The sequence below is a fragment of the Pleurodeles waltl genome, chromosome 7, assembly GCF_031143425.1.
Source record: "Pleurodeles waltl isolate 20211129_DDA chromosome 7, aPleWal1.hap1.20221129, whole genome shotgun sequence".
Taxonomy (NCBI): Eukaryota; Metazoa; Chordata; class Amphibia; order Caudata; family Salamandridae; genus Pleurodeles; species Pleurodeles waltl.
This window is the reverse complement of record NC_090446.1, coordinates 899448197-899467117: the sequence shown is the minus strand read 5'-3', so window position 1 is coordinate 899467117 and position 18921 is coordinate 899448197. Positions and strand designations below refer to the sequence as shown.

At 43.6% G+C, this 18921-nt stretch overlaps 1 protein-coding gene across 1 annotated transcript in view; it reads right to left on the bottom strand.

Annotated features, from left to right (window-relative positions):
• Positions 1-17343: 17343 nt before the first annotated feature.
• The window catches only part of LTC4S (leukotriene C4 synthase), a 127549-nt gene continuing 125971 nt past the window's right edge, over positions 17344-18921 (bottom strand). The window contains exon 6 of the mRNA XM_069202016.1: positions 17344-18722. Coding sequence (XP_069058117.1) covers positions 18602-18722 — 121 coding nt within the window. The 3' untranslated portion in view covers positions 17344-18601. The remainder of the gene's footprint in view (positions 18723-18921) is intronic.

Below are 18921 nucleotides of genomic sequence, written 5' to 3'. Positions count from 1 at the left end.
CTGAAAGCAGATAATATATCATTCAGGGACCCAGGTTCCAAGCTGCCAGAGAAAAAACTCTTTCGCTAAATGCATCTAAAAGCCTCAATTCTATTTCAGAGGTGCAATAGAGAACGCTTTAGGATTTACCCCGTTGGTGGAATTCTGAACCACCATGCTCTTGGGATTGTGAACGCTGAACTTACTACTAATTAATTTTATGTATTTTGGAATATGAACGTGCATAGAATTTGACTAACTTAGAAAATAATGTGCGATTTAGAAAATGTGCCCACTTGAGTGTCCGTCATTAAAGTACGAAGTGTCATTATTAAATACTTATTACTAATAATTGAAGTGCCTACGTTTAGGTTATTGTAGTAGTGTGTTATATTAATGATTTTGCATTATGTGTTTGCTTAATTAATTATAGGCCTTAAGTTAGAGAGGTTTGGGCCTTGTTTTACACAGCCTCTTGTACTGCTGCACTGTTTAATAAAATCATGGAAATGTATGTCTAGAGAAATCAATTCATGTATTGTTTTCACTGCGTTGACCAAACATTAGCAAATGTCTTTAACTTTCTCATGAGAACTGCCTTCTTGAGAATCTTTTACAAGTAATTGTTACACTGTGTAGTTTGGTGCGTGAGACGGAGATGTTCCCAGGAGCTAACAATGGATGCACTGACTGGAGTATGGATGGATACAAATATGTTACCTGACAGTGGGAATAGGAGAAGAAGAGCCAATCATCGACATGTGAAAGACAGTTTAGTCATATCTTAGATTTTAGGTTTTAGCCTTATTGTACTAATGCTAAACGTACGATTCTTTGACCAATGGCAATGTGGGAAGTTCTTTAGGTGATTCTAACCTAGCCCGACTGCACAGAGAAAAGTGTGCCTATTCCTACTTTGATTTCCCCTGTAAAGGTTCCATTCTGCATGGGGAGCTGAACAGTTCCTGATGATTTATTTCTATCTTTAACTTTATTGCCAAACTTTAAATGCTGAATGAGGATCCCTTAGATATCACTTCTTAAAATAGTTTGGATAGTTTAGCGTCCCCGTTTTCTGAACCATTCCCTTTTGTGGCCCGTTGCTGATGCTCACCGAACAGATGCCCAACTGACTAAGATAATCGCAGCTTGCTGATCCATACTGAGGAGAGGTATAACAAAATGCCATTATTCTTATTGTAGGATATGTTCTTTGTTTCTAGGTACCAATAGCTATTTTGATAGAGCCATAGCTAGATGTTTTTCCAAATTAACTTTGACTAAAATTGTTTTGCATGAAGCCCAAACATGCCATTCTAATTGGAAGGTTAGTTAGGGAGACCCAGAGATGTTAACAAATTGCTGTTAACAAAGAATTGAAGTTGTTCACTTGCTGAACCTAGATGTATGCTATTTCTATTATGCAATTGTTCTTGCTTTTAATTTCTACTGTGACTCTTGAATGTGTAGTAATGAATATATTGTTCTTGTATGTTTGCCAGTTGGTTTTGAGAATAATTTAAGTGATAGGAGCATTGTTAATATAGGGAAATAAACTTTCTAATTTGACATAAAGGTGTGGTTATTCATGACCAAATGGCTCATGGTGTGTGAAGATTTCTGACTCTAAAGGTATTTGATGTTGTTTATTAATGTTGCTGATGTAATTGCATCATATTTGGGATTTATGGTGGGAATCACTCTAAGCGTAGTCAAAAGGTCCATCGAACGTCTAACGCATCCCCTTATAAATTAACAATAAAAGACCATATAAGGACAGACTCACTCACGGGAGTCAGGTAAGGGAAGCCTTGTCCCCTGGTTCAGGTCTGATGCCTAGCCACCTGACGACTTACAGGTGGAGCTGAACACGGGCTAGGCCAATTCGCTACCAATGTTTCAGTCAAAGCCTTGTTAAAAGGCATGCAGGGCTTGCAGGCCAAGGCTGAAAGATTTCTTTTATCATATTTGTTTTAGTCTCTGTGGTTTGCAGCTGGAGATCCCAGTGGAGAATCCAATTCCATCTCAAGGAGATATCTCAGCCCGTGGCATTTTGTAGGTCTGTGCAGAGGCAAGCATCTTTGTAATCAAGGGGTGAGGAGACTGATAGATACACTTTGGGATACATTGAAAATGGTTCTATGGAATACTTTTAGTTTTAACATAGCATACTTCAAAAAAATGCATGTTGACAAATGTGCAGAGATTAAGCATGATTTAATAAAGCTCTAAATGTTATATGAACAAAAAGCAGGCCTCCATGATTTGACGCAAAGTCATTTTCCCTGCACTCTCTCCTACATTCTAAAGACATGGAAGAAGCTGAGTACGCCATTTTACGAAACATGAAAAATATTATGCCTCAGGAAACAATGTGGGTATGCTGCTAGTGGCACAGCTGATGATGAACAAGGTGACAGTGAGAATAGGCAGCGTGAGAGAAGAAGTTGGCAAATGTGTCACTGAAGAAGTTGGCATGGTTGAAGGCCTTCAACAACTTTTACCAAAAGCTAAAGGTGGATGAACTGGTTGAGAAACTGCAAATTGAGTCCCATGTATAGGCATACCAGGGACAGAGGGTAGTACACACAATAGTATTTTTTTTAAGCGACCAATCCACGGATCCATTAAAAAAAAAGGCAGCTCATGCCCTTGTTAGTTTTACTCCTCCCCCAGGTGGGCCTAGGCTGGGGTAGGATATTCTCATTAATTAAAAGGAGGGGGCATGCAGCACCCCCACACCAGAGCCATTATCAGGTCCTACGCACCCCATCCCATGGGGCCATACTACATTTTTACGGGGGAGGGGTGTGTGGCTTTCCTCCCCAAGCTGTTACCAGGCCCTAGGAGCCCCATCACCTGGAGCAACATTACATTAAAAAACGGGAGGGGGTGCAGTACCCCTTTTTAGACCATTACGAGCCCTGGGAACCCATCCCCCAGGGCTGTATCACTTATGATAAACAGTGGGTGCCCTATCCCACCCACAGTAATTACACCGCATGGGGATGTGAGGAGAGCTCAAAGGCCCCTGCCTGCACCCAACATGGTATGGCAGGAGCCAGCTACAGTGGTTAGCTTCCTTCCAGAGGGAGCAGCTTTTCTCTACTCAAGCCAGGCGGGAGCAAACCTGTGTTCCCCTCCCCTCAAGAGGATGGGCAGGGAGTTAAAGTTCCCTCGGCAACGCACACTCATGCAGGCAAGTAACTGCAGTGTCCTTGGGAACAGGGATCACTGGGACACTGCTGTCATCAAGTCTCAGGGAATTCAGGGAATGTTGTCCCCGGAGCCACTGGATGGCTAGGGAGGTGAGCCCACGCCCCCTCCCCACAAAAACAAATTCAGCCCATGGGATTAAACTCCCAGGACCCTTTCGAGGCTTGGGGAGTTGGACCCAAACTCCCTTCCTCAAAAATGTTTGGCCTGGGAGGTGGGGTCTCAGGAACCCCCAAGTGGGTCATGGAGGGTGGCTGTATGCACCCTCTCCCCCAAAAAATAAACATCAGCCTCATGGGACACGGTCGCTGGGGCCATAAAATGGCTGGGTGAGGGGGCTACACGCTCCCACCCCAAAGAAAAATACAATTTAAAAAGTGAATATGAAATGAATGGAGTAGCTGTTTATTTCACATTCACTGCTTCACTGCTACTGCTGGGGAGCAATCATAATGCCCTGCAAGAACTTTTTTTTATTTTTTATGGAACAATTATGTTTAATAATACTGCCATCATTAGTGAATACACAGCGTGTCATCTACAACCGAAGGGGCAGGCAGCATTTGAGCAAGAAAAGCTAGTTAAGTCTTACACATAGCTTTTGCCTACAACCCTGCGGCCGGCAGCAGACCAAGGCAATAAAGAAAACACAACAAACGAATAAAAGAATAAACCCCCACCACCTTCCTCCCTGTTCTCCCTTCCTATAGTGGCTTAGTGGTAATGGACTTTGCCACTAAACGAGATCAAGATGTGGATGCAAAGGGTGTGGCATCATCAATAGTGTATGAAGCTGCCTCTAAGGTCAAACCAGGAATCAGTCAGAGCAGTTGCAGATAAATAAGGCATGCTAATTCTCGACATTCAGAAGATTCAGACCCGAGATTGAGTATTCAGTGTTGTCTGGGTCAGCCAACAGGGACAACTTCTCCTTCCCCAGAATGAGCCATAATTTATGCAGCTAGGAAGTGTGCTCTGGTGTTTTCTTTGTGCCCCATAGGGAAGGAATGACCAGGTGTGCTGCCGCAGAACCAAAATTATTTGCCTCCTCCTATTGGAGTGTAATGGGTAGGTCAGAGGGTTTGGGAGTCCCAGAATGGTTTAAGCAGGGAACCTCGGAATTGAAGTATTGAAAGCTGATAAATGTCATGTAAAATCTGCTCTCAATACTGAGTGAGCTTCAGGCAATGCCACAAAGGGTGGCTAAGGGTCCCTGTCTCACTGCATCCTCAACCGCACTCCTTTAAGAGCTCTGGGTTCTACTGCTGTATTCTCACTGGGATCAGGCACCAGTAGGAAACAATTGTATATGCTGATTTGGTACTGGCCATATGGTACGCTGTGTGGTGCATCCTGTAAAAAACATCGCCCCACTCCTTGGTAGAAAGGGTTCTGCCTAATCCAGCCCCTACTGAAGTTGCCTCCTAGATATGATTGGGTTCTCCTTCCTTTCTAGGAAGGCAGAAAGCTTATAGATAAGACATTTGTCACCCGATTTAGGGAGGATCCACTTCTCAAAAGGAGTCATTGGTCTTCCCACTCCCAACCGGGATCTGAAGCTAGACACCCAGTGGCGAAGTTGGATATAATGCGCCCTGTCTGAATCAGTCAGAGAGTAGTCAGCTTTTAGTTGGTCAAAGGGGATAATACCCTGAATGTTGAAAAGACATCCCACCTATTTGAAGCCTCCCTCTCTCCATTGCCGGAACAGCTTCAGCTGCATCCCAGGGGGGAAGTCAGGATTAGCCAACATCGGGGCCATTGGGGAAGAGAAAGTTGTGAGGCCTGCTCTGAGTGCTACAGAATCCCAAACTTTAGGCGTAGCATTAGTAACTGGGGAAGAGTACAGGATCTCTTTGTTTGTGAGGAAGCCATACTTCCTTCCATATTTGGGAACCCGCTATGGATTGATCCATAAAGGGCCAAAGCTTCACTGACAACGGGAGATTCCATTGTATTATATATCTACGCTGTGCAGCTTGGCAGTAGCGGAGCAGCTGGGGTACTGGTCAACCGCCATCAGACTTCGGACGCCACATTAAATGTCTGTGGATCTGGAGTTTCTTGCTATCTCACACAAACTTATCAATGTCCAGCTGGAGGGAACAAATCGCTTTCTGGTGTGGGGTTAGTGGCAAGGTCTGGAATAAGAATAAAATGTGGGTGGGATGGTCATTTTACCTGCGGCAATTCTGCCCATCCAGGAGAAGTGGATACACATCAAAAATTTCTTTCGGACTTGGAAGGCAAGAGTCTCATAATTAGCAGCTGTTGTTTTAGTAAGAGTCCGGGCCAGTGTGATGCCCAGGTATTGTATGGGGTCCGTTGCTGATTCCAATGGGAACAGAGATCTTAAGGTAGTTTCATGAGTGGGGCTGACAGAGAGATTTAAAATCTGGAACTTTTGCATTTTTATTTTAAATCCTGAGACGTTTCCAAAAGCTTGGAGCTCAGCAACTAGCGCAGGGTGCGTGGCCAGGGGTTCGTAACAGATAGGATATCATAAACAGCGTAGAGGTTAAGCAAATGCTGATCAGCTCCAAAAGGGATCCCAACTATCTCTGGAATATCTCTCAGGCACTGCACTAAGGGCTCCATGTACAGGGCAAAAAGAAGAGGGGCAGGGAACATTCCTGACGCATGCCCCGTCGGATAGGATATGAGGTGGAAGAAATGCCATTGACCTTGACTGAGGCTCTGGAGACGCAGTATAATGTTTTGTACCCACTTACAGATCTGTTCTTTTCTCCCAAATCTTCACAGCATTTCAAGGAGATAAGGCCAGTGAACACAGTCAAACGCTTTCTCTGTGTCGATGGATAAAAGCAGTACTTCTTTGTGTGCCCGGTGCATCTTGTCTATAAGGTTTAAAAGATGTTTGGCATTATCGCTGCATTGATGCATAGGGATAAATTCCGGCTGGTCCGTTTCAATCAGGACTGGCATTAGTGGATTAATATGCTGGTAAAATTGTTTTGCATCAAGGATAGGAGTGAGATGGGTCTATATGACCCGCAGAGGGCCGAGTCCTTGCCTGGCATCTGGATCATCGAGACAACAGCATTCACCATAGAGTCTGTAAGCAAACTTGTTTCCGTGAATGAGTTATATAGACGTGGGAGCAGGGGAGCCAAGTCCTGACAGAAAGTTTTATAAAATTATGGGGTGAGGCTGTCAGGCCCTGATGATTTTATTAGTTTCAGGTGTGCAATCGCCGAAATCACCTGTTCTATGTGAATAGGCTGTTCCAGAGTTGAAGCCTTTGCCTCCGGCAGAGGTAAGGGCAATACGCTAAAGATATCCCAAGGAGTCACTACCCAGTTCATCAGCAGCAGCATAAAAGGCTGATGCTATTCCCTTATCTGAGCAGGTCTCCAACGAGGGGCTAGTACGGGTTTTCTTTGCTGAACCTGCGTGGATTTTGGTAAGTAAGCAAAGTGCCAGCATGTGCCCACAGCGATTGCTCCCCAAGTAAAGTTTATGCTTGAGGTGCATCATAGCATGTTCTACTCTATCTAAGTCAAGGCATTTGACAAAGACCCAGGCTTTCTTGACCTCCCTCAAATTTCTATGGGCCCCTGTACATTTGTGAATTGCTTCCAGTGCTTATTCTCCACTGCTGAAACAGATATAAACTCCCCTCGCATCACCAGTTTCAAGGCTTCTCAGACAGATCCCAGGGAGATCTATCCACTATCATTGGTTTGGAGGTATAACGCAATTGTCTTCCGAATAGAAAACGACTGTTGTTTGAGACTGCAGCAGGGACTCTCGTAAGCGCCAGTGGGAACACTTGGGCTGGTGGGCATGCAGGCAAAGAGTTAGGGATAGCTGGGCATGGCCAGAGAGTGAGCGCGGATCAATAGATGCATCTGATACTTGATCAAACAAGGTGGGTGTAGCGAAGAAGTAGTTGATACATGTGTATGCCTTGTGAGCAGCTGAATAGTACATGTAGTCCCTCGAAGATGGGTACAATTGTGTCATACACTTAGCAAGCTACAACCCTCAAGCCAGCAGACGCCCACCTCTGAGTAGGCCCCAGTTTGATCAGAGCATTGTCCAGAATGGTCCATATTAGTGTCTATGACCAGATTAATGTCTCCTCCCACCAGAATAGCAGCATCGGTGTCTGGAGCACCGAAGTCAATGAGCTTGTGATGAAGGACTCTTAAGGTTCGTTAGAGGTATAAATGTTCACCAGGGTAAAGTGGAAGGATCTTACCCTAAGTCTCAGGGCGAGAAGGTGCCCCTTAATTTCTGCTAATGTAGAAAGGATTTCCCCCTTGAAGCCCAATGAGAAGAGAATGGCTACCCCTCCTTTCTTCTCAGAGCAAGAGGACCAGAACTGCTGTGGAAACCAGTGGGAGTGCATTCTGTGGACACCTTTAGAAAGTAAGTGAGTCTCTTGTAGAAGGCCAAAGTCACAACTGTATTGCTCAAGGAGGGAAAGGACAGCTAACACTTTTGTGGGGTTGTTGCGGCACTGTACATTGAAGTTGAGGATCTTAAGCTTCATGACATCTAGATTTTGGTGTAAAGTGCCAGGAGAAGTGCCACTGGGAACCTGAAGAAAATATGATAGGAAATCTTTGTTCCCCACAGCAAAGCATCCTAATGCCAGGTAAATAGCCAAGGGGAAGACCATGTTAGACTAAGGAGCCAGACTGACCACATAACCCCCAAACAAACAAAATCCAAAAACTAACATCAAAAACTCGCGTCAGTCCATTAATTATGGAAACAGGAAGTAAGGCATAGTCCGGGCAGGCGAAACCATGACCAGAAATGAGGCTAGGACAGGAGAGTTGCCCCATCCAGGGAAAGATGACAGGGCTAGATAAAGTCCGTAGGACCCCTGCAGTTCATCCCTGCTTCTCTCTTGCCCATTCCGCTGGAGGGACATCAGATCAGAGCTAAGGACCCCTGCTTCAGTGTGCATCAGTTTAGTCAGTGTCTCCAGTCAACGAGCCCAAAACAGACTTTCTTTCCAGGGACATCGTCTCTGGGTGTATGTTTCCAGGGGCATGTCTTGACCATTGCAGGCGCATTCGTTGCTGTGATGTCTGGCTTTTGGGGGTGTCTGAACACCCACCTGCCTCAATGCCCAACACTTGGCAGGCCTCCTGAGGTGTCTAAGCTGATGAAGTTTAGCTTCAAGGCGAAAGATGATCCAGAAAGGATGACCCAAGGAATATGAGATACTGGCGTTCTGTAGGTTGGCAATAATAGGTTGAAAGTCACACCGCTTCTGAAGTGTTATGGCCGCCAGGTCTTGGAAGAGCAAGAGGGCATGATCCCTAAACTGGAATGGATGGATGTCATGAGCCTTGCACAGGATGGCTTCTTTCACTTGAAAATCATGCTCACACACTAGGAAATCTGCAGGAGGTCCCATTTGCAGGTAGCGGCGTCCCCACCCGGTGGAACCAATTAAGTTTTACCTCTGTTGGTCGAATCTTCCAGGACATGCCGAAAAGGGCATTAATATAGTCCCCTAAGTCAGTTCCCTCGGCATTGGTTGGGATCCCCAGGATGCGGATGTTATTCTGCCTTGAGACGTTATCCAAGTCCTTAATATTTGCCTGTAGGTCGAATTGCTGTTCTTAGAGCCAGAGAACCTCCTGTGGCAGCCATTTGATCTCTTTGCTGCAGACCATGTCCTTATCCTCCAGAGTGGAGATCCTCTCCCCAACTCCATCTTGATCACAGCATATTTTCCGCATGTCAGAGGAGAGGTTTTTCCTCACCGCCTGCAGAAAAGTGTGTCACTGGGCTTTCAGCATCATCACTCTCAGAGGGGTGTTCTATTCCAATCACTCATGCTCTGCCTCCCACTGGTCCCCCGTTGGCTTTGTTCACATGTCCCGAAGAGAGTGTTTTTTTTTTTTTTGCTTAAGCTACAGACATGGCAGTACCTTCTCTGTAAGGCCAGAGGGTGTCCATGTCCAGAAGGAAGAGATGGGGCACCCTCACATTATAAGGTCCCATCCAAGACCACCTCTGTAGGGTAGTGCACACATTTTCCTCAGTGCTATCCCCTTAGTGGGCAGTAGTGGAGGAATGGGGGGTGGAGGTTGACCACACTGGTGGGGGCCCTCCTCAGTTGTTTTCGTTACTATGCAGCTACCAGACCCTGGATATGGCCTGCTCCGTGGTCGTCACGGGAGGGGAGCTGCAAAGAAGCACTGCCCCCCTCCTTGCAATCAGCAGGCAGTAAACACAGTCAAGTACGCCAGGGATCAGACCATATGCCAACCAACAGCTGCTCCGATAGCCCTAAGTTAGTCGTTACACCTAAAAAGTGTGCTCACCAGCATTGTTGGTAAGAAAGGTCAGGGTCCAAACCAGGCAAGGGCCAGCACTTAATGCAGGGACTGGGCTCAGTCCCGGGGACTGCAAATGTCCAGCGGGGACCCCTGCCCCAGAATCTGTTCCCTTCGGCTAATCATGGATTATAAGGTCCATGGGGTGTAGGCCTGTTCATCAGCCCAGGAGGAACCACGGGTGCCGTGCCCCGGTGAGGCCAGTTCAGGACCCCTGTGTTCCTTAGGGATGCTCATGGGAACTGCAGGACCCAGAAGTTGCCACCAGGCTACTCTACCACCCCGAGTGTGAGGCCCAAAATGCTGCATAGCTCCGTCTACAACTTAGGGGGATGACCTGTTGGCGGCCCTACTCACCGCTACCTCCCAGAGTCGGCTGTGAAGGCCCCTCAACTGTTTGGTTTGGCAGAGTGCATCTGGAATCCCTGCCCACCTGAATGGGCGCAGCCGAACTGTCTGGTTGATGGGTCCGCATCTCTTGTGTGCCACGAACAGCACCCGCCATCTTGTGTCTCGCTGGTGCTGCTCTCCTCTGAGGCCCTGCAGGTAATGGGCTCATCTTGAGCCAGGAAAAGTGTCAAGCCGTGGTGGCAGCCACAGTGTCACTTTCACTGTCTGGTGTAGCCTTTTGGGGTTGAAGATTCTGGCAGGGAGGGCGCTATGTGAAGCATTCAGTTGCGGGGGATGGAGAGATGAGGAAACATGCCGTCTTCCATCTTGAGCACACCCCAACTTGTTTTTTAACATAGAATTCGCAGGGGCACCTCCAAGCTTTTTAGAAATATTGTAGGGGGCTGTAGGGAGTGCAGCAGCCCTCCAGCAACATTAGAAAAGACACAGTAAGTCTCCTGAGTCATTGAACTCATTAACCCAGGAGAGCTTACCATATGTTTTTAAGGACTCACAGCTGGAGCTGTATGCTCTTCAGCTAAAGTACGGGGATCTCTTTTGGGTGGTTCTATGGCTGTATTTTGTGGCTTCAAAATGTTTTTTTTTAAAAGGCTCAAAGGCGTGTTATTTTTTTTTATTGAAAAAAGGCTTTTTTGAAAATATTTTGCATAACAATCACTTTTATTAGATATTGCAATGTGTGAATTTATAATATGTACAATTGGTTATGGCTATTGATGACTTTTTGACAAAGACAATAGGTCTGCTTTATATATGTTGATGTGCTGACCCCGTGATAAAGCCAATATGCCAGCTTTTTAAATTTTGGTGTTCAGACCCTTCGACGATGTCAGTAGGTCTGCTTTACTTAAAATGAGGGTCTGGCTGTAGCTACGCATGGCGTGGGGGGGTAGTTAAAGTTACTTCAGGGCTCGAGTTTTCGTTACTTCAGTTAACTGTAACTGGTGAATTTCACTGTTTTTTTTTGTTTAAAATGTTATGTTCCAACTGTCATTGTCACCTAACTATAACATCACTCTAAACTTTATTTTTTCAGTGCATTTATATGAATCCAATTCATAGTTCTTAGTTAGGAGCAGATCATGTACATATAATTTTTAAATGTCCATTGTTATTTCAGTTTGGGGTCCAGCTTTGGAACATGGCTAATGATATTATGAATAATAGATTTCCATTCTTGACCCAGGCTTCTGGGAAGCTTGAATTCAGATTGGAGGCCACATTCCAAGTAAGGGAGATTGGTAGATATGGAAAGTGCAATAGCATTTCAGAAAATCCCAACGAAATGGAGAGGTCCCACAAAACTTTATTTCAGAGTTTGATGGAATAAGTTGAGTTTCAATCATAATATTGATTTAGTTGGTAACAATTATCTGTGTCACAAGATAAATATATTATGGGATTTTTTTTACTACCTATCTACTCTGACCAAAAATTGGACGAGGGTGCTATACCTCCTTGAAAATATGGCTTGTATTTTATATAATGATTTAATAACTATTTTGTTTTCTTCAGAAATTCCCTGTATATTGTTTAAACATGTTTCAGTACAAATATTAGATTCTTTGCCTTGCCTTTGACTTATTGAACATACATGCCTATTCTTATTGTATTAATGTGAGACGGATAGTGACATTGTCCCCTTTATCACCCTTCTTTGTATGTTGTTTCTTTCTAATATAAACACTATTAAGATATTGTTGATTCTAAAAATATTCCTTGCTGTCTTTAATGATTTCAGTCTGTATTATGTTTTTGTTTCACTTGTATCTTATGCTTATAACTTGAAAATGTTATTAAGCAATGTGGACTGTTTGCCATTAATCGTTTTAATACAACTGTTTAAACAAAAATAATGCCACACCACTCAGAGGTGTTGGATGATAGTATATTGGACATGTAATTTACATTTTAAAAAGTTAATTTCAATTAAGATCCTCAAAACGTGCTTCTGATTATTTTTTTTACGGGAATAATTTTGTTGTACCAACAAATCAAGTGTATGCAGTTGCTGAAGAAAAGTGTTATTATCTATAAAATGACATATATATCAAAGTGTTTTCCTAATGACAATTTTCTTTCAAATGCTTTGAATTGTGACTAGTTTAGTAGTACCACTGACAATGCACTAAACTGCCTCACAGTACATTCAAAATGCTTATATAGTTTCAATTTTTGTAACCTGAAAAGAATATAAAACAATTAATTTTAAATTAGAAATATTATATCTCTACCTGACCACAGAATTGGAAAGGATCATTTAAATGGTGTAAAAATGTATTGAAACTAGCTGCATTACTTGAGGTGCATTGATTGCATCCAGCTTGAATGAGGCCACCCTTGTCTTGCATGCCATTTACATTTGCATGTTTTACACAGGATACATTCTTTCTTTCAGTGAGAGAAAGAGCAGGGTAGTTTTGCTGCGGCCAGTTTGGTTTGGGATAGTGGGCAGGATAACCCTAATCAATCTTCTGCACTCTCTCATTTCAAAGTGGTGCATTCTAATTTCACCAAAAATGTTTCACAGTTTTTTGTGTATTCATCCTTCAAAAGGAAACCCACACCCTTGATCTGTAAATGAGTGGAATACCTGAGCCCTCTCGCTGTCCAACTTGTTGTATCGTGGCCTGTACAACTGGATTTAGATGGAAGGCTTAAGGTGTGGCTGTTTACCCAAAGTTTGTCATTTTGCCATAATTTTTATAATACTCATGCCATACTAATCTGCTTGAGTTATGTCATCTCCGATGGGGGTGGCCTCACTCAATTAGGCTAGCTGAGTTTCGGAGACCTCGCTGTGTATTGCCATTCCTCTGTGACCTGCTAAACCTATAACATGTGGAAAGAGAACAAGCGTACTCTCACTGCCCACCAGCCTCCTTGGGGGCCTTTGTCAATTTGCAGGTGGACTTTATTATGAAGTATTGTTCCTATTCTTATTTCACCATAGTTGTATGCATGCTTTCTGGTTGAGTTGAAGATCTCCAGTGTGCACATGCTGATGCCATAACTGTAGTAAAAAAAGCTCTGCTTTTCCAGAGATCGTGACACCCAATTTGTCCCCTTTGTACTTCAAGAGGTGTCTAAAGCCCGATGAGTTAAACGGTCTTTACACTGTGTATATCTACCAGAATCTAAAGGTAAGGTAGAAAGGTGCAAACTTCACTCTAAAGAATAAGATAGTCAGTAGGTCTGCTTTACTTAAAATGAGGGTCTGGCTGTAGCTACGCATGGCGTGGGGGGGTAGTTAAAGTTACTTCAGGGCTCGAGTTTTCGTTACTTCAGTTAACTGTAACTGGTGAATTTCACTGTTTTTTTTTGTTTAAAATGTTATGTTCCAACTGTCATTGTCACCTAACTATAACATGATATGTTCAGAGGTCTAGCTGAAATAGCTTGACTCTCTGCTCTGGGCACTTTGGTCATTCCAAGCTATTCCCTCACAGAAAACTCAACTGAGCCCCTTCGAGGTGATCATGGGCTGATCCTCAATAGTCACTTCAAACCCTTCAGTTACACACGCTGCTCTAGATCTACACCTGAATGATGATATCGTTTTGGAGGATTTCAAGCAATTGATTTGTTATCTCTGAAGCTTCCATTCTTAGCACCAATCTCTCTTTTCTGTTTGCCTTACTTAAGCCTGCCACCACCTGCAGTTCGGATAGCGAGTCCTGGCAAAGGTGAAACAACAGATGCCTGCTGTGCAGCCACTGTGGAAAGATACTTTTCACATGCTGCTCACCACCAACACCACTGTGAAGTTCTAGGGACTCCCCGCCTGGATCCATTTACCCCACTGCAAAAGAGAACCTGCATCTCCTGTAGCCACTGCTGCCTCTTTTGACATGCCACCTACCCTGATGAACCACTATGCACCAAAAGCACAAAGTGAGGTTCAAGCTTCTGCATTTTACCACAGCCTTGACCATCACTGGGTGCAACTCCTCCACACCACTACCATGTTTGATGTTCCTCTGGGCTCTGTGCAACCACCAGCTGCGGACCTTCTCTGTTCAACCAGTCCACACCAAAACCAAACTGCAGTTACCATAGTCTTAACCGTCACAGGGTGCAACCTTTCATTCACACCATTACCAACTGCGTTCATGGTGACTGACTGGTTTCTACAATCAGAAAGTTATTGCAGCAAGCCTTGTCTCGTGGATATCTGTTGGTGCCTCATTGAAGTAAAGGGTGGCAAGTGCTAGTTTCCTGCTTGTACGGCTGCTGCTCTATCTAGCAGGACAACATTTATTTGCAGCTGCTAGAAGAGTATGTACAGGGCTTGAACCTTTCTTCTTATTGAATATGCAGTCACTTTCCCAGTGATGCCCATAACGCAAAGAGGCAGTTTGTCTTTATTTGTACTTTCTTGGGCATCACATAAAGAAGGTTAGAACCTACCCAGCAGGGATATCTGTAGAACATGAAGGTCTCTGATTTTGTGATGAATGTATCATGCCTGCTGCCTTTCACCTTGCCTATGCTTCCCATTCCTGGATCTTCGAGACCCGTAATGGCAGCTCCTTTGTGCAACATTGTTAGATCAGACAGCCTTAGGATGGTCCTCCCCCTGAGTTTTGCCTTTTACCTCCTGTTTTTGCCCTATCATTTTGTTGGACTTAGGATTCTGAGCACTTTACCACTGCTGACCAGTGCTAAAATGCATGGGCCTCTCCCCTAAACAGGGTAACATTGGTGTATCCACAGCTGGCTTATTTAATGTACTTGTAAGTCCCTTGTAAATTGGTATACCATATACCCAGAGCCTGTAAATTAAATGCTATTAGTGGGCCTGCAGCACTGTTTGTGGCACACACACAAGAAGCCTTTCAAACTTGTCTCAGGCCTGCCATTGCAGAGCCAGTGTGTGCAGTTTCACTACCACTTTGACTTGCCAATTAAAACCTCTTGCAAGGCTTTAAACTCCACTTTTATTACATATAAGTCACCCCAGCTGTAAGCCCTAGGTGACCCTTAGGGCAGGGTACTATGCAAGTAAAAGGCTGGACACGTACTTTTAAGTTTACTTGTCCTGTTAGTGAAAAACTCCCAAAATCGTTTTTCACAATTGTGAGGTCTTCTTCTCTAATAGGACAGCATTGGGAATTTCTTAATACACTTTTAAGCTGTAATTGCTGATCAGAAAGGAGTAGTTACATCTTGTTTCAAATCATTTGAATGGTAATGATAAATACTTGTTACTGGTAAGGTTGTATTTAGCATTACTATTTTAGAAATGCCCCTTTTAGAAAAAGGGCTTTTCTCTGCTTTTACTTCTCTATGTGCCTTGCAGTGGGTCTCTGATACACAACTGGGCTCGGTGACAGCTACACTTTGTGCAATCCCTCTAGACAACCAAAGAGGAAGGGAGGTTGGACAAAGGACTCATCTACATTCATCTACATTCTCATGAGTTTTCCTGGGCTGGAAGGGTGGAGGGGAGCTACCACTTGCACTTCAATACAGAAGTGTCTGCCCCCACACAGAGTGCTGCTTACCCCCTACTGGTAGTCTGGAGCCAGGGCTAGGAAGAACAGATCTCTGTGCACTTGAAGGAGCTGCTTCGAAGTCACCCTCACTTCAATGGCAAATTATAACACTTCTGGACTTAGAAAGAACTATGCTGGTGTAAAGACTGCTTTACTATAAGGATTGCCATTTTGCCTGGACTGAATTTTCCAAGGACCTGCTTCTCTGCTTTGTTGAGCTGCCCTCCTGCCTGCTGATCTCTGCCCTGCTCACAACAAGGACTGGACCCATCCTGTTGAACACAGAGTGACTGCAAGAGCTTGCTTGCCCACTTTTCATCTGTAGTGGGTTCTGTAGCCAGCATACCCTTCATCACGGTCAGCCTGAGCTTTGGATTTGCGCCGGTCCCTCTTGACCTCAAGTAACCTTTTAATTGGTAATGACTTTTAAGCAATATTTTTAATTAATCTTTAAAAATTCACATCCAAACTTCTACTGATTGCACTTTTGTCATTTTTGGTCTTGTTTTACTCAGATTCATATTCTCTATTTTTCTAAACTGGTGTAGAGTCTTTATGTGGTGTCTTTCACTGTGTTACTGTAATTAAGTGTTCCACAAATACTTTACACATTGCCTCTTAAGTTAAGCCTAACAGCTCTGTACCAAGCTATCAGAGGGTAAGCACAGGTTAATTTAGTCTGTGTATCTGACTTACCCTGTCTAAGACTGTGGTCCTTACTTGGACAGGGTGCATACCGCTGCCAACTAGAGACCCAATTTCTAACAGCCATAATGACTTTGACACTGTCCTTAGCGTAATTTGTGACAGTGTCCCCCCATTTAACTTTAGAGATGCTCCTCTTTTTTCCACAGCCTGCCCAACGAAAAGCATGAAATATGCTTTATCAGTGGTAAACAGGGCACCTACAAGCCACTTTTTCACCATCATTTTTTGCATATATTTAGTAGGCCAAGTTATCTTTGAAGTCTGAAATACTGATCAAGTACTGTAAGAGGTGGCGCCTGCCACTGCAGTGTCTTTAAAACTTGTTTCTGAAAGGTTAAATGCTGAAAGAACTGTCACTGTACAAATTAAAATCGCTTTGGATGTTATCTTGACTGCCAAGGGTAGTATATATGATAAAATAATCTCTGAATGTTGTACATTTATCTCCAATATCTTGATTTGTATCCATGAACATACAGACCATATTAGAGATCATGTTAGGGAACTAAATAAGGTCCACAATAGGTTTGGCCTTGATGGAGGTAACGTTTGTTACTTATTTAAAGGTATTTGGAGGGGATGATGAGAAATTAAGATTTTCTAAATAATTTATACATTTGGAAATCATTTATATTTTCGTATAGTTTTACTTTCGTGCTATTTGTTGTCTCACTGTCAGTAATGGTACTACTGCCTGTTCATTCCCATACAGTATTGCTGAATATGGTGAAAGCAGTCCCAAGGAATATGTAAGTGAAAAGGTCAATGAAAGTGACATTGAAAAATAAATGAGTAGATTAATGCTAATAGATCTTCTACAGGTTTGCACGGTGCAAAAGGGAGGAGAATGTGAGTATGTTTTGTAATTTTATAATGATTTAATAAGGTATTTGCTGTCAGCCATATTGAGAAACTGCAGCTATTTTGCATGTCTTTGTTATGCTAATGTGCTTTAGATCTCTCATCTTTGACGTCCTGCAGCCTTGCTTTCATGTCTGGCTCTGCAAAGCAAGGATTCTCAATTGAGCTAGCTTAGTGTCCGAGACCTCCACAGCTATATCCTTCCTAAAGGTTCTTTTTCGTTTTTTTTTCATGAGCAAGGCCGGACAGGGAACCAAAACAGCCCTGGCAAAAATGTTCAAACCAGCCCCCCTCACAATTTCCTGTCCTCTCTCTTTACCCCCTCTCTTTGCATATGCCTCCCACTGTGCATGCTGCGATATAGTGATTAACGGAGAAATGCCCGATGAGGTCAAAGGCCGTCCCGGCCCTGCTCATGAAAACCAAGGCACTTGTTGGTACTGTCATCTAAAGATGGTTTCCTGTCATGTTTTTTTCTGGGAATTTTTCCAATGCTGATTGGCATATATTGTTTATACTTGTATTCCTTTTGCTTTAAGAAAATTCACTAAATGTAGTTTGTTCATATCGTAAATGATTTAGACATATCTGCGTGCTGAATTAAATGTTCAAAATGATGAGCACAATTAAAATGCATGTAGCAGCGTTAAACTAGCTATATAGAAAGTTTACATTTGATGGAGTTAATGTTTGTTCGAAAAAAACAGTTAGCTAATGGTTCTTCAGGCCAAAGCGATTTTTGATGTTTTATTGAGGATAATGTTTATATCGTATCTTTTCGAAGACTTGTTTTGGATTTTTCGATTTCCCTCTAATCGGCCAGTTGCCTCACAGTTCTTTTCCCCTGATAATGTTTTCATAAGTTTAAATCTTTTCCTTCATTTGTTCCGCCAGCACCTTATGTTAGCTTGAGGTATCCAGTGTCTGTCTGGTTAAATGGTTGTTGGTCACCTAAAGTGAATCCTGGAGAATAATGCACTTAGGTTATCTTGTCGCACTCATGCAGCCAGAGCAGAAGCTGCCTCAACATGTAGAGGTAAGTCCCTCTTATGTCGTATGCAAAACAGCATCACCAGACTACTATCTCTTGCGCTCCCTCTAATCTTTACAGATTGAATCTTAGCTTCAGGTCTGACGTCCTCTGTGGTCAGGCCATGGTCATATGCATTCTCAGCTAAACATGAGGATGTACTTCCTGCGTGGAAATCCCCCTGCATGTACCACCCTGCAGTCTCTCAGGCCTGGCCATTTTACAGTCCCCCTTGTATGTGGAAGAAAGAGGAGTACGTAGAGAGGAGCTGGGTGACAATCAGACAGGAATGGTGGGATTATGCATCACCACCCACAATTTGTGCTTTGAAGCTTATCTTAAATGCTTTCGATGTGCTATGTGTCTAATGACAGACAAACTCAATCTACTATAGCATGTATTTGGGTGCTGCTCTTTACCGTGACTAGTTTTTTTTATATGTAAACACGTTTTCACAACTTTACTGTCTCTCTCAGCATTAGCTTGGGCGTTCCTGCTTTCCATAAAAACGCATCCTGTATCCGTACATCATCCTGTTCCTCATGACTGGGAACTCCATCCCCGTGTTTCCATCACCAGTCAGAACGAAGCTTCAGGGCACCCACCGCACCAGCCCAGTAGGCCAAGATACCCACCACCGACAACCCAATCAGAATCCACAGGACTGCAGCACTGAAGTACATGGGAGTCAACCTGCAGGGAAGGAAAGAGATAGTAGTTTAAGATCAATGCAGAAAAGCTGTTCGATTTAGAGACAAGATATAAGGGGATCCCCTCAAAAAAGAGTGGTGGACGGCTGCCACATTCCTGGTGATGACAAACGGTGATCAGTGCAAACAATCAATGGGGATCTCAATTGTTTCATTTTAATTTAAATAGTTCCTCATTTTTG